At 46.0% G+C, this 16,301-nt stretch overlaps 1 protein-coding gene across 2 annotated transcripts in view; it reads right to left on the minus strand.

The window, feature by feature from the left end:
• The window catches only part of LOC122809337, a 2,116,265-nt gene that overhangs the window by 543,019 nt on the left and 1,556,945 nt on the right, over positions 1–16,301 (minus strand). For both annotated transcript variants that reach the window (XM_044080743.1, XM_044080744.1), the window contains exon 15: positions 13,287–13,370. In XM_044080743.1, coding sequence (XP_043936678.1) covers positions 13,287–13,370 — 84 coding nt within the window. The remainder of the gene's footprint in view (positions 1–13,286; positions 13,371–16,301) is intronic.

Below are 16,301 nucleotides of genomic sequence, written 5' to 3' on the forward strand. Positions count from 1 at the left end.
AGTAGGTGTATTCATTTGTCTGCAACCTGTGGGTTATGGATCCGATATCGGATCCGAACCGGCATGGTTTACCAGCTATGGATCCAAGCTCTCAGCTCCTCCCCTCACCCATAATGCCCTGCTCTACCCTCATGACCTCAGATCGAGTTTGCCAACAGCAAGAACACCCTGAAAAGGGTAACACATCATATGCAGGAAACTGAAAGGCCAGGGGATAGGAGGATGGTTGCAGACAAATGAATACACCTACTCAGATGGAACGTTATGGTGAGTACATAACTTCTAAATCTGAAGTAGGAGATTCATTTGTCTGCAACCTGTGGGACAGAGTCCCCAGCTACCTGAATCTTGCCATCATGGAAGGATATTCGGAGCACCGCTGAGCCAAAGGATGCTCTACCCCTAGATGCAAGATCCAACTTGTAGTGGGAAATAAAAGTATGAGATGAAGCCCACGTGGCTGCTGCACAAATATCATCTAGAGGAATCCTAGCCTTAAAGGCTGTCGAGGTAGAGACTGACCGGGTTGAAGGGGCATGTACACCCTCCGGGGCCTTCCAAGCTTGATAAGCCAATAAGATACACTGTGAAATCCAGCGAGATAATGAGACTTTAGAAATTGGTTTGCCCAAATTAAATTTAGCAAAGGAAATGAACAACTGGTCGGATTGCCTATGACCAGCCGTCCTGTTTAGATAAAATCTAAGTTGCCTGTGAACATCCAAGGAGTGAAGCTTGTATTCACCTTTGTTTTCATATTTAGGAAAGAAGACAGGGAGGTTAATGGATTAATTAATGTTTGCTTCAGAAGCTACCTTAGGAAGAAAGGACGGGTTGGTCCTGAGGTAAACACGGTCCGGATGAAAGACCAAGTAAGGAGGTTTAGCTGATAATGCTTGAAGCTCTGAAACTCTCTTGGCCGAAGTAATGGCTACTAAAAAGGCGGTCTTGAAAGATAAGAATTTCAGATCTACCATAGCCGGTTCAAGGCGGTCAAGGCCTGGAGAACTAAGGAAAGGTCCCAAGGAGGAACCGCTTGCTTTACAGGGGGCCTGAGAAGAAAGGTACCTTTAAGGAAAATCTTACACAACTTGGCCAACATCAGTGGATTGGAGTCATGACCAATGTGATAATGGGAAATTGCATAAGTTGTACTTTGACCGTGGAACTGCTGGCACCATCATTAAAAAGAGTGGTTAAGAAATCAAGCACCAAAGGGAGAGGAACTGTGAAGGGTTTAGGCCTTGCCGCTCCGCCCAACGAGAACCGTTTCCACTTGCTGCGGTAGACTTTCCTAGTGGATGGCTTATGAGCTGCCACCAGAATGGCCTTAACAGGGGACGAAATGGGAGTCCTGATCAAGAGTGGAACTGGAGCAGTCAAGCGGTCAGCTTCAGGTTGTCCAGGTTCGGAGGAGATAAGTGGGATGGATGAGATATCAGATCCGGAATGGGATCTAGAATCCAAGGAGGATTCACAGAGTGAGACCTTAGGAAGGGGAATCAGATCTGTCGAGGCCAAAACGGAGCAATGAGAATCATTCTGCACCCCAACCGAGAGGCTTTCTGAAGAACTTGGAGCATCAGAGGCAAGGGGGGATAAGCATAAAGAAGACCGGGTGGCCAAGCATGCACCAGAGCGTCTCTTGGGAACCTCCGGAGGAGGTATCAGAGCGAAAAAACTGTCGCACTTGGTGTTTGAGGGAGAGGCAAAAAGATCGCAACAAGGAGTTCCCCACCGTGTGAATATGCGTTCTGCTACCTGAGTATTGAGAGACCACTCGTAAGGGGTGAGAATGGTGCGACTGAGTTTGTCCGCCAGGATGTTGGACCGATCCGGAATATGCGTTGCTATGAGAAAGCAGTTGGTGGAGATTGCCCATTCCCAAACTCTCATGGCTTCTCAACAAAGAGGGTAAGACCTGGTTCCTCCTTGCTTGTTGATATACCAGACAACAGACATGTTGTCCGATTGAATTGCAATTGTTCCCAAGGGAAGAAAGGCCTGAAGTGCTAGCAACGCTAAGAGCACTGCTCTCATCTCTAGAACGTTGATATGCAGTAAGGTCTCTGAATCGTTCCACGTGCCTTGGACGGTCCGGCCTGCAAAATGCCCCCACCCGAGGCGGAGGCGTCCGTGGTCACCGTGGCGAGAGGGGAGAAGCACAAAATGGGCGGCCTCCGTGGAGATCTGGAGAGTGTAGCCACCACAGGAGGGACCGCTTGCAAGCCTTGCTGATCGCAATGGGATGATGCATAGGAAGAGCAAGATATGACCACTGGACTAGGAGTGTCCATTGGAGGATGCGCATGTTGAACCTGGCGAGAGGAAGAAGCGCTATAGCAGCCGCCATGGACCCTAGAGCCCTCAGGACCAACTCCGACGGAACTGAGCTTGAGTGGAGAATGGCCCGCACCTGGAGTTGCAGATTTTGAACTCTGTCCGCAGTGAGGAAGGCTTTTAATCTCCTTGTGTCTAACCTGGCACCTATAAAATCTATGAACTGCGTGGGTGCTAGGTTGGATTTTTTTGTGTTTATAGTGATGCCCAGATGGGGAGCAAGATGGAGAAAGGAGTCTCGCCAATAGTAGTAGATGCCTTGTTGGGCGGTGAGGAGCCAGTCGTCCAGGTAGGGAAAGACCTGTACCCCTGAAGCCTCAGGTGGGCCGCTACCACTGCTAATACTTTGGTGAACACCCTGGGGGCTGTGGTGAGACCAAAGGGAAGGACCCGGAACTAGTAGTGACTGGCTCCCAGCCGGAAGCGGAGAAACCTCCTGGAGCGCCTGTCCATTAGTATGTGGTAGTACGCATCCTTGAGGTCTATGGAGCACATCCAGTGATTTTCTCCCAGAAGGGGGAGAATAGACTGCAGCATGACCATTTGGAACTTCTCCTTGGGAACTGCCAGGTTCAAGAGTGAAAGGTCTAAAATTGGTCTTGGATCCCCCGTCTTTTTTGGCACTAAAAAGAACCTTGAGTAGAACCCTGATCCGATCTTGTCTGGGGGGACGGGCTGGATGGCTCTTTTCTTTAGCAGATGGCCAATTTCTGCCGCCTCCCACTGACCGGGTGGAACGTCGGGGAGGGACTTCAATTTTGGCAAGTGAAGAAGGGGTATACGGTATCCTCTGGATATGATCTGGAGGACCCAGCGGTCTGATGTTATGGACTCCCATGCCGCTAGGTGCTCTGAAAAACGTCCCCCGACTGCCTCCAGAGTGGAGCAGCCGGGCAACCCCTCAGGGCTGCTGCGCGGGCCGCTCAGAGAAGGTTCTCTGGACTCGAAGTTCCTGGGAGCCCCTCTGCCCCTAGGGCGGCATCCGCCCTGTCCTCCTCTGCCACAGAAGGACTGGTTGTCCGGAGCAGACTGAGATTGCTGCGACTTCCGGAACCACATCTTCTTCTGTCCCTTTTGGTTCCTAGAATAGGACCTCTGGGGAGCAGAGAAGCGGATTCGACGGCAGACAGCGCCTTCCGTCCTTCTCGCTCTGGGTCAAAGTATCGCGAACAGTTTTGCCAAAGAGGGCAGAACCATCAGGGGCGTCGCAAATGACGCCTTGAAGGGCTCTGAGAAATCGCAATGACGGAGCCAGGCCTGACGTCTAGTAACTAGGCCTGCCCTGCTGCTCTAGCGGCACCTTCCGTAGCATGGGACAGTAGCCGCATAGAGATATTGGTGACGGACCTGAGTGGCCATGCGGGTGGAGTGCAGCACTTTGTCCTCCTCCGACATGGACTCGGGGATGCAGCGTATTTTTAATAAGATCGCTGCATCCTAATCACGTGCCAGATAGTTCAGCGCCTCACTGAGAAGGTCGCTGAACTAAACATCCGCTTCCCAAGCGGTCCATCATCCGAGACTCCTTGCTCGGGATGGACTGAGGACTCTCCTGAGCAAGTTCCCTCTTGGTGGCCGCCGTCAACATGGCATCTACCGGAGGCCCCTTACTCCAATGGGCACGGTCAGCCGGGGACTGAGAATACGGTCGGGCCTTTAGGGATTGGCTCCACGGTGTCCGGTTCCTTCCACGCCCTGGTGGTAATGAGGTCCACCAGGGGTCGGCAGGAGGGACACCCAAGAGGTAGACGGGCCCGCTTCAAATGCCTCCAAGAACACGGACTCGTCCGAGGAAGACTTGGGGCAGACCCCCCTTATGCGGAGCATTTCCATGATGTCTCCAAATGAGACATCCTCGGGGTGACCGTGGGGAGCCTTCCCTTCCTCCAAACTGTCTTCTGTGAGAGACTCGGGAGTCAATGTGCCTCCTTTTGCACGTATGTTTGCGGGAACATCCTCCGGGGGCTGTCAGAGGACTCGCGAACAGTAACCTGTTCCAGGGAACAGCTTGGGGCACAGGAGCGGGCTGTCCCAAGGGCCGGATGGTGGAAGCCTGACCCAGTGCAGAGGGAGCGCGGACGGAGCCGGGCAAGTGCCGGGGTCCGGAGACCCTCAACAGGGCCCTCTCCACTACATCAAAAGCCAAGGGGAGCCGACCTCACCAAAGGATCCGACAATCGGCTCCCTCGGATCCGAGAGTGGATCGAGCCGGCGCCAAGAGCTCGGATCCGGGACAGTGCGCCCGACACAGATGGCGCCGAAGGAGCACTGATCCCCGGATCCAAAGCTCGGATCCAGGCTCCGAGAGGTCGGATCCGGCACTCGAGGGCAGGGTCGGATCCGGTATCAGTACTATCGGCGCCACCCACCCCGCTCCTAAGCTGCTAGGCTCCAACTGCTCCGAACCCGGTAGCGAGTCGGAGAAGGAGCAATTGGCTTGAAAAAGGGTGAGCTCCCCAGAGGGGGAGCACTCCCATCTGCATCTGGGCCTGGATGAACCTTCTCATCATCCGGTCCAGATCAGCGTCTGACAGGCTATTGTTGATCTCGGCGAGGCTACCGAGGTAGGCCTTGAGTGCCTCCTCGATAGCCTCGGAGATCGGGTCTCCTCCTCCTCAGGTCCCGTGAAAAACACACTGGAGACCGGAGCCGAGGAGGGGAGAGCCAGCAGACAAGGAGGCCGGAGGAGAAGCCGCTTGGCTGGCGGGGCGAAACAGAGGTCTCGGCCCGCCGCTTATGGTGCTTCTCCTCCGGTCCTTCTTTCTAGCTTCCCTCTCCTCGAACCACTACAGGAGGTTGAGTCCCAGGAGGAGGAGGGAGCCGAGAGAGACAACCAGAGAGCGGTTACCCCGAAGGAGCGGAGGCTGGAGCAGAGTCCGGTGGCAAAAGACCCGCCAAGACAAGCTTGGACCTCCGCTCCTTCAATGCCCTGGGGTTGAACCCTGCACAAATGGAACAACCAGAAGAGAGGTGTTCAACCCCAAGGCATCTAACACAGTGTGGCCATCAGCCGGGGAAAGCTTATGGCCACACTCGAGCACTTGAGAACACAGCTTTGGGTTGTTCAGACATCCCAAATGCAAAAAGGTTACTTAAACTAGAGTTAAGCAAAGTAACAAAACCACTCAACAGGCCCAAACACACACTACGCTACCAGCGAGGGGAGGGATAAGTAAAATTAAATTTTAAAACACTAAAAGTATAATTAAGTAATAGGGAAACCTACACTTCCACACAACTTTCACACAAAACTTCAAAAATTAGCACTTTAAAGACTAAAAAACTGCACTTAGCTGAAGAGCTAAGAAACACAATCTGGTCACCAGCGCGGCAAACGAGATCTGAGGTCATGAGGGTAGAGCAGGGCATTATGGGTGAGGGGAGGAGCTGAGAGCTTGGATCCATAGCTGGTAAACCATGCCGGTTCGGATCCGATATCGGATCCATAACCCACAGGTTGCAGACAAATGAATCTCCTACTTCAGATTCATAGTTTGGAAATTTCTATTATACAAGACAGTAACAGCAAAATAGCAAAATACAAACATGTGAAGGTACAGCATTAGTAGAAGTGAAGGAGCATGGAGGCCAGCTTAAGAATTCAGTCATCTTTCAGCTGAAGGACAGACTGGGGGGATAGCAGGTGTAGAAGAGACAGGAAAAAAATTACTAGGGGACAGTAATAGGTTAAGGTGAAAGGATGAGGAGATGGTAAAGACACTAAAGGAAAGAGAAATTAGTTAAGGGGATGAAAGAGGAAGAGGGGGAGATGACGGAGAAGATGGAACATGCACATTTTTCTGTCCCGACAGACATAAGCCATGACACAAACATTACCTACAAAAAAGTAAGGTTCCCAACAGAGGTACTCATCTGACCAAAAAACTTCAGTTGCAAGCCAACCTTCAACAGTGAAGACACTGGTGAGACATCTGACTGAGACACGAATGTCAAGAAAGTTCTTAATTTGCTGCCCGTGCATCCTTTTTATTCCAGCATTTTCTCATTCTTGCGGAAGTCTCCAAAAGCTTTGGTGTATTAGTCAGACACAAGATATCTTACAGAGGATCCTAGGCAGGAAACGTCCTATAAAGCTTTATGCCAATGAAACCGTGATCTAACGATAACCATTCACAGCCGCTGGGGCCAAAATGGGGACAGGAAGAGTATTGCTCTGTAAAATTTTGCTTTCTGGATGCCTGTCCCCCTAGCTCTTGCAGCTCCATTAGCCACATTGTGTAACAAGGGCAAAGAGTGTCAAAATGATGAGTCTAGCGGACACATCCATTTCCAACTGCCTGGGAGTATCAGGTGCCACTAGTCTTCAGTCTGTCAAGTGTTTGCTCAGCCTGAACACACTAGCATCAGGCACCTTCAAACATAAATGGCAAAGATCTATTTCACCATTCTGCCCCATGCCCTGAAAACCTTCTCTAGAGGATGGATTGCAAGACTGTCTTCTGAGGGTTCTATCTTGGCTGTCACTGCTACCACCATGAAGTTAGCGGGGAGACAGTTACTCCCAAATGGCTTGTCCTTAAGAGGGCACAGTATCCTGTCCATCTCCCTTGGAATGGGCTTAGTCACATCAGGTTCTCACCAAGACCTTCTCGCTTCCAGGTTGATCATGTGGTCAAACATGGGAACCAACACCCATTACTGATGGATTTACTGCACATCAGCAAGTAAAATGGCATCAGAAATACTTTGTCTAGGAATCCACACCTCTTCCTCAATATCAACAGAATAGGTTTGGAGATGCACGCATATTTCAAACAGGATACTGCTGCTATGGAACAGACTCCCCCATCCACATAAAAGAAAGTCCATCCCTGTCCATTTTCAAGCACAATGTAGATCTTTGGATGGGAAACAAAATTTACCCCAAGACTGTCCCCTGTACTACTAATGGACTGGTGCAGCTTCTTAATGCTTCATCCCATGCATGGGTCCCCTCAAATTGTCTATGGTATTATCCCAGTTATTCTCTTTAGGGGTAATATATAATTATGGACCACAGGATGGGTAAGGTCAATCTGTACCCAAATGGGATAGCTTATTTTGAGCACAAAAAGGTAAATTGGCTAGGCTTAAAATGACCTGCAAGGGCAGCTAGCCTAGTACTTAACTATGAACCTATGTAGAAGGGGTAGTCTAAAAAGCCTCCATCAGAATTTCCTCATCATAGTAGGTGGGGACCACAGGCAAAGGTTCTTCTGCCTGAATTGCAAAATCACCCCAAATTTGGGGTTGGGTGGATGGGACTCTGGGGATCCTTCCCCTTCATTCATTTCTAAAGTCTAGGTAAGAGTCTCTGCCTGATAGTCAAAGTCCCTCTTTTTGCAGCTCCTCTTCCTAAATACCTCAGGTTTGGAATGTCTGAGTGGAAGAGGAAAGGTCAGAACCCAAAGGTTGGCTTTTCTAAGCTTGTTGACAGTAGATCTTATGATTGGTACCAAACGTTCTTGACTGCCGAGTTAAGTGGTTATTCCTTTTTTGCTCACATTTACACTCCATGAAAAAGCCTGAGAAGATCTTGTCACACAATGGAGTGAATCAAACAGAGAGAAAACAGTTCTAAATATACTTTCAAACTGAAAAATAAACAGCTGTCAGAATAAGTCTAAAATGGGAAAAGCACACTGGAAAATGGGGACATTTTTGTGCCTTATGTCACCAGGAAGATACAGAGAGAGTGCTTCTTTTACTTAAACTGCAAAAGACTTAAGCCACAAGGTTCTCTGATATTAACATTCAAAACAAAATGGCATGTTAGCAGAGATGTCCATTAAGACAACCCCAGGTACCAATTCAGAATGATTGCATGTGTGTTTGGGGGGGGGGGGGGGTGCTCTCTCTTCTATGATAAAACATTAACTTTCTCAAAAAGACATTGAACTTAAAACCTATGCGACTACAGCTAATAAGCTTACAATTCAAGCAAACAGGGTAGCTATCAATGAAGTGCGTAAAAAGACCACATCTGCGCTTGTTTCCCATCTTTCCTGTAACTAGCCTACTGGAAAGTACTAGAAAGCCTTAAACTGATACAAGCCTTCTAGCTTAAAAGAGAGACTTTGGAGTGACCGAGTATCAGTTTTCTGTATTTTCTTGCTGTACTTAACTGTTTTCCGCCTAAATGCTGATTTTTCCAGCACTTATTGTGATTTAAAAGCTTGTTTTTTTCACGTATTGTACTTACTTGACTGCCTGCACTTTTATTCATTATTCATAGATTAGTACTAGGCTAATTGCCCTTGCGAGCCATTTTAAAAAGTTGTTTTTTGTTTAAATAAATTGTTTAACTGTTGTAGGCTACACACTGAAGTGCAATAGCCTTTTCGGATCGCTTGTAGTCATTTAAAGCTGTTTTAAGTGTACTTGTTACTGTTTTTGCCTTATCTTTTCAAAAAAAAAAAAAAATTTCTTGTTTCCGCCTTTCTAAGCTAGTATAGACCAGTTTTCAAGCTAGTGCTGAATTCAGGGTTGTGTTTCAAGTTTGAGTTGCCCACACCTTACTAGGATAGAGGGAAGTTTCTCTGTTCACCTGTGAGAGGGGGGAACTTTAAACGGCCATCTGTTCCTCTAGGAGTGGTTCCAGCCCAGAAGTTAGTAGTTTAAAAACCGCGTCTGCACGGTTTTGGTGCCGGGAAACACCGGTTAGCTAGGGTTAAATTATTCCTGGCTCCACTAAGTCTCCTCTTCAATTTTTCACTTGAAACTAGTCCAACTCTCAACCTAAGCACTCAAAAAGCATCCTACAGTCCAGCACTTGCTCAGACCTAATAGCAAGCATTAATATACCCCAACACTTGACTGCCCAGAAGGGCAAGGCTCTTTATCCACCCCTCACCAACAAAGCGACTAAGCAGATCACCCTACTATTCAGGCATGACCAAAGGCAACTTCAGGTGTACTCTCCAGTCCAGCTGGTGAATCTGGGTATCCTGAGGCAATGCTACACAACTGCCTCATGTACACAGACAGCCCTCTCCTCCTACCACAAAACACTAACACATGCGAGAGATGCAATTAGACAGCCAAACTGGAGGCTAAGGTCTTTCCACCCAAGACTGGAACAGACAGTCATGAGGAGAAGGTTAACACTTGTAGCACACCTCCAACCTCATACAGACCTACTAAATCAGCACTGGCAAAAAATACATAAAATCATACTCAGAGGCTCTAAATAAAAACCTGCAAAAGCATCAGAGAGCTCCAAAACAGGCACCCACAAAACCTGCACCTCCCATCACAAACCAGACAACACATAAAATACAAAATCAATGTGCCGCACAATTACAGCCCTTAAGGCGAAATAACATACCTAACACACTAGTAATAGGTGACTCAACAGTCAGGCACATGGACGCCCCACTCACTAGGCTGGATAAGGAGAAAGTTACTGTTAGCTGCCTGTTGGGAGCCAGAATCCACCACATAACACAAGCACTCCGGTCACTCCAGAACAAGTACAAATATGACTCTGTCATTGTTCATGTTGGTGTGAATGACCGGAGACGTACCTCCCTGGACTACATGAAGAGAGACATGGAAGAGCTCTCTGATCATGTAGCCCAGGCGGGTATGACCCTGACCAGCATCCTGCCCTCACCAAGAATGATACCTCAGTATAAAGAAAAAATTATCAATTTCAACAATTGGCTAAGCTTCTGGTGTCAATCAAAGGGGATCCAGTGTCTGTCAGCCTGGGATGACATGCTTGACAAGTCGCATTGCTTCGCAAGAGATGGCTTGCACCTATCACCCCTTGGATTTTGAGTACTGTCCAAGGCTCTTGCTGCCCCCATAGTGCATTTTTTAGGCAAGGCTCAAAATTCAAACCCACCTCCGTAAACAGCACAAGTAAAAAATGAGGGTTATGCTACTCAACGCCAGGAGTTTAAATCTCAAAATGCATGCGCTCGAAGCACTCCTAAGTATGGAGAACGTCGACATATGTGCAGTAACTGAAACCTGGTTCAAGGCTCCAGAGAGCACTCCAGCACTACTGGGCTACAACTCAGACCACACATTTCTGCCACAGAACACGGACCAAAACACAAAAGGAGGGGGTGTATCCATATTCATCAAGGATACCCACACCTCCAGCTTTGTGGCGCAGCATGATACCTCTGAGATCATCCATGTGCAACTAACCTCGGGCAAATCTGCAATGCAAATTGTGGCCAGCTACAGATCACCCTCCATGACCCAGGACCACCACTCCGCCTTTCTGGAGACACTGGAAAACATGAAGGTCCTACCGAACACCCTGATATTGGGCAATTTCAATTACCCTACCATTAACTGGGAAAACTACTTGAGTACAAACTCCCAGGCTCAGTGCTTCCTGGAATTTATCAACTCAAATGCCTTGGATCAGCTGGTAAACTCCCCTACCAGAGGCAACAACATACTGGACCTGTTCATCACCAACATGGGCGACAGGTGTTCCATACTGGAGGTCAACCCGTCACTGGTTAGACCAGACCATAAACTAATCACCCTGGATGTCCACACCCCACCACCACCCCCAACCAAGGAAACCACAGTGAAAAACTTTTCTAAAGCAAACTTCACCTTACTTAAGGCAGAGGTGGTAAGTTTCACAGCCCCCACACTGAAGGATAACACTGCCCAAGATGCAGACTCCTTTACAGTTGCACACTCTGAGCATCTACAAGGATGCATGGATCGTGCCATCCCTAGCAAAACCAAGACTCACTCCCCTAAGAGAAGGAAACCAGTCTGGTGGACCCCTGTCATAAATAGGTTATACAACAAAAGGAGGAAACTAGTTCAGAAAAAAAGCAAATCCCAAGAAGGAAAGACATCCCTGATCAGTATCAGTAAGAAACTAAGGTCCCTCATAAAATCATCCAAGGCTAACTTCGAAAGAAAAATAGCCAAGGATTCGAAAGATAACCACAAAGCCTTCTTTAGCTATGTCAAAAATCTAAGTGGCAACTCGCAGATATGCTCTGAGCTAGTGCAAAATAGCACAAAATATACTGAACCTACTGATATTGCCAACATCCTGGCAGATAGAGTCAGTGCAAACTTCACCTACCTCTCACCCTCAAAAGGGCCCACAACAATACCGGAAAAGTGTAGTGTCCCAGAAATCACAGAAGCACAGGTGAAAACAGCCCTTTCAAAAGCCAAAAACACAGCATCAATGGGGCCCAGATGGTGTCCCAGGCTGCGCCTTGCACGAACTACAGAATGAACTAACCCCCCACCTAAACACGCTTTCAACCTCAGCCTCTCCACAGGCTACGTGCCCACAGAATGGCAGTTATTCCTCTCCACAAAGGAGGGGCCACAACTGACCCTGCTAACTATCGCCCCATAAGCCTGACTAGCCTGGTCTGCAAGGCTATGGAGCGCATCATCATGGAAGTCATTAACAAAGACATTGGGAACCTCCAAACACTTGACCCGACCCAGTATGGCTTTGTTAAGGGCAGATCATGCCTACTAAACCTGGTTGACTTCTTCGAGACAGTCACCAAGGCCATAGACGAGGGAAAGGTGGTTCACACAGCCTACCTTGATCTCATTAAGGCATTCGACACCATTCCTCACTTGGGTATTATAGAAAAACTCACCAGCCTGAACATAAACCCCTACGTCAAAAGATGGGTTGCCAACTGGCTTACAGACAGAACTCACACGGTAAGAATAGCGGGCTCCAGGTCCGACTCTAAACCAGTCACAAGTGGTGTCCCGCAAGGCTCAGTTCCGGGACCCCTACTGTTCGGCATATACTTCTCAGAAGTATAGGCAAACACAGGAGAACTACAGCTAACAAAGTTCATTGATGACTGCAAACTGGGAGCCATAACTGACTCTCCGGCTAACATGGACATCCTTCAAAAAGGCCTTACTGAGACAGACACCTGGTATCAAAGTCATGGCCTCAAGCTACATGCCAAAAATGCACAGTCATCCCATTTGGGAAAAACAAAACACCCACGAATTACCACATAAGCGGAAGCCCTCTTAATACAGAACAGGCAATAAGAGATCTGGGGACCCAGGTAGACAGTAATCTCTCCTTTGACAATCATATTGTCAAAGTAGCAAGTCCTTTTATGTGGCCCATCTAATTACTAAGGGGTTCGCATCTAGAATTAAAGAGGTTATAGTGCCCCTCTCTACTCGTCACTCATCAGACCCATCATAGAGTACAATGCCTCATTTGGGATGTACCTCACAAGACACTTAGCTGGAAAGACCACAAAAGCGCCTAACCAAGAGGATTACTGGCCTCAAACATATGTCCTATGCAGCCCAACTGAAAAAAATCCGGCTGTACTCAGTGGCATATCGCTTATTCAGAGGTGATCTCTGCCTGACTTACAAAGCCATGTCCAACTCAGAATTGATGGACATGCTCCACCTAAAGAAATCCAAGTCACTACGAGCCACGCGCTCTAGGGAGCTAAATCTCACCACAACAACAAATAGAACATGCTGGAGGGACAGATTCCTGTCACAGAGACTCCCCATGCTTTGGAACAAAATTCCTAACTACATTAGGCAGAGCCCCTCACTAACACTCTTCAAGAGAAGCCTCGACGAGTGGATGGGTAACAGAAAATGCACCCCTGGGATCACTTCATTGGTTCTGCTTGACAGAGGATCAGTTAATTAATCAATGGGGTGGCGAAAGCCAACACACACTGGCTAGGCTTATAAATGCCCTCGGGCAGATAGCCTAATACCTACCTATGAACCTATAATACATTATCAAAATGAAAATTTTAATAATGTTGTACTATTCAGTTAAAACATTCAGCCTCCATACTAGACTAAACACATCAGGCTTCTGCAATGTCACTGCACCACGAAGAGTAATTAATCATCAAGACAATTCCATCAAAATCAAACAGATAAAGAAACATTACTCTATTTAAATTTTAGTGCTCAAAAGATACCTGTAATCTGTCTTGCCAGGTTGCATCTTGGTTTCCAGAAAAGTGAGGGTCTGCAAGATTGCGGTTCCGTGACATTCCTTGCTCCTTAAAGAACAATAAAGTGCAGAATAAATAAATTCCTAGATGTTAGTTACACAAATCAGTCTTCAAAGATAAACTTAATAAATAAAATACAGAATACAGACAAGAAATGCCAAATTTTCCTGCTCCCTTCCTCTTTTTCTGGGTGGACATCCTTGTTTAAACAATCTTTCTCAATAATAGCAAAAAGGAAATGTAGAAGTCCGGGGTGGGCAGAAAGATGGCTGTCATACCGTGGCTGGAAATGCTTCCTCTAACTTCTCTTGCAAATCTGGACTCGTATGCAACATCATTGTAAACCTAAACCAAAAAGAACTGTAGATACTCCACCAAAGGCTGCCTGCCCACAAAGATTCCAAAGGAAAGAAGAAAAATGCAGGTACTGGCCGCCACGCTGAACAGCTTCAAAACTTTTATATAAACCACTATTAAAAACACAGGAATGAGCGCTTTCAGGACCAAACCCTTCTTCAGGCTTGGTCCTGAAAGTGTTCATTCCTGTGTTTTAAATAAAAGTTTTAAAAGCTGTTCAGCGTGGTGGCCAGTACCTGCTTTTTTCTTCTTTCCTTTGGAATCATTATAAAGCTGTAAAGTATGCATCTTCAACAGTCTTCTTAACCAAAGGACTCCCAGGCACAGCAATGATGATGTGCCTCTGCAACTGTTACTGCTTTCCTGGCCTCTGCTTCTAATTATGTTCCATCAAAAATATATTCCATAGAATGAGATAACGGAGTCTGAGTCAAAAGAGCAGGTGGACAGTCTGTCCCTGTTCCAGTGCATGTATGTCTAGTTCGGTCACGCTGTCTCAATACAGAAATACAGTTATCATATGTTGGAAGGAAGTACAGTGTGTGTCAACATATTCAGTGTAATTCTAGATGTTTAGGTAAAAATCACTACTGCCGTAAAATTAATCACATATACAATTACACTGCAGGCAAATATACAACCTCCCAACTTCCTGAATTTTCAGATATCTCCATGCAAGACCACTCTCTTCATGATGCGGATAACAGGAAAGGTATAAAGAAAACAAGTTCCTGTACTACATTCAGTGCCATGTGCCTTTTTTCTTTTTTTTGTGGAGTGACCAGGAAATCAACAAGTGTGTATACAAGACACAGTAGATGGACAAGGCAAGTCAAAGATGCAGGAAGACACTGTTTCCCTGATGGAGAACAGGAACTTTCTTCTAGGATGGTACACTAACAGAAACAGATGGGATGCAGTGAGGGAGCCTTTACTACAGCACTGACCTTAAACATCTATGGTTATACTGAATATGCTGGCAACTCTGTATGCTCACTGTAAGGACCAAGGATGGTATATATTACTTGTATGGGACTACACTAAAGTCATACCTTAGGGCACCAAAGGCTTACATAGCTGGGGGGAGTGCAGAGGGCCTGCAGAACTGCAGTAGCAAAGATGCGTGGCTTCTGGTAAAGACTTCTGTTTTGTAAAGCCTAAAAAATTTGAAATGGTCAACACAGCTGTCTCACAAATGTGTTGTAAAGAAGCATTCCCAAAAAAGGCTGCAACAGTAGTGGCTGCTTTTGTGCCACTCTAATCTGACCATGTAACATTTTATGGAAGTTCATCAAAACAATGCAACAAACACTGAAGAATATATATGTGTATGGATATATATATATACATATATATATATATATATATATATATATATATATATATATATATATATATATATATATATATATATAAACTCAAACAACAAAAGGCTGGAAAAAAATAGAAAGCTTTGACAATCCACTCATACAAACTCATAAAAAATGCAAAAATCAGAGGGTGACACGAAGAAAACGATGGTTGAATAGGAGGTTTCTCAAGAACTGTTAAAAAATAGTACAGTAAGAAGAAAGAGGCCACAGAGCAAACCTGACATTTTCTGCTGTACCAAAGAAACTGGATGGAACAGACTGTATTAATTTTATGAAAGCGCAAGTAAGCAAATGGACTGGTTTTACAGCAGAATGTGAAGATTGAAAGGGCACATCATGTGTATGTTCCAAACCTGGCCACAAAAAAGCAGCCAAGATCTATATTAGTAAAGATGCAATCACACCAGCAGAAAGTCTACCCTTACAAAATTGTGGCAGAAGGGCAAAATCTTAAAAAGTGGAGAACGCAGATTGTGTATATAATTATTCATTGTACATCAGCAGAGAAGCAAATATATTCCAACAATCAGGGAATGCCAAAAAGCAGTCTTCAAAGTGTTTCCCCGGAGAATCAGTCATTTAAGAGAGAAAAAGTTTATCCAACAAAAAAAATTAGTCAGCACGCAGAAGGGGAGTCTGCTTCTCATTTTCAGTCGTTAAGGTTCATAGAGAGACTTTTGCCAGTGAAAACTTTTCCAAGGTTCCAAAGGAAAATGCTTGAAAGACAGAAAAACTACAGAAGTTGACTAGAAGAATCAGCCATACCTTGGACTTGAACCAGAGTCTGGTGTTGTGGGATGGAGAGAGAGAGAGGAAGAGGACCAGCAAATCCAAAATTAGTGAATAAATGGCAGACTATAAAGTATCTTGTCACATTTGTGAAATATGGTTTTGCAAGAAAAACTGGCTGAAAACCACTGGACTTTATTGACATTTAATTACCAGGGAAGTCCAACTGGGTAGAAGTCCATTTTCAGTCGTGGCCCGGACAGAAAAGCTCCAAAATATTACAAAAGATTAACAATAATAATTTTACAATCTTCAAAAATACAACAAAAATATCTGCAGTTTAAATAACAAATAAGCAATAACATAAAAACATTGGTTAAGAATCAATACAAATTACAATAATTTAATACTAATAGAAATTTTAGACAGTTTATAGATAAATTAAAGGCAAGTCAGTCCAATATAAATAGACACTGCAATATGAAGTGAGGAAAAACAGAGTCTATATCACGTTATCGAA

This window comes from Protopterus annectens, chromosome 8.part0, assembly GCF_019279795.1.
Source record: "Protopterus annectens isolate FY-2018-M chromosome 8.part0, PAN1.0, whole genome shotgun sequence".
Classification (NCBI taxonomy): Eukaryota; Metazoa; Chordata; order Ceratodontiformes; family Protopteridae; genus Protopterus; species Protopterus annectens.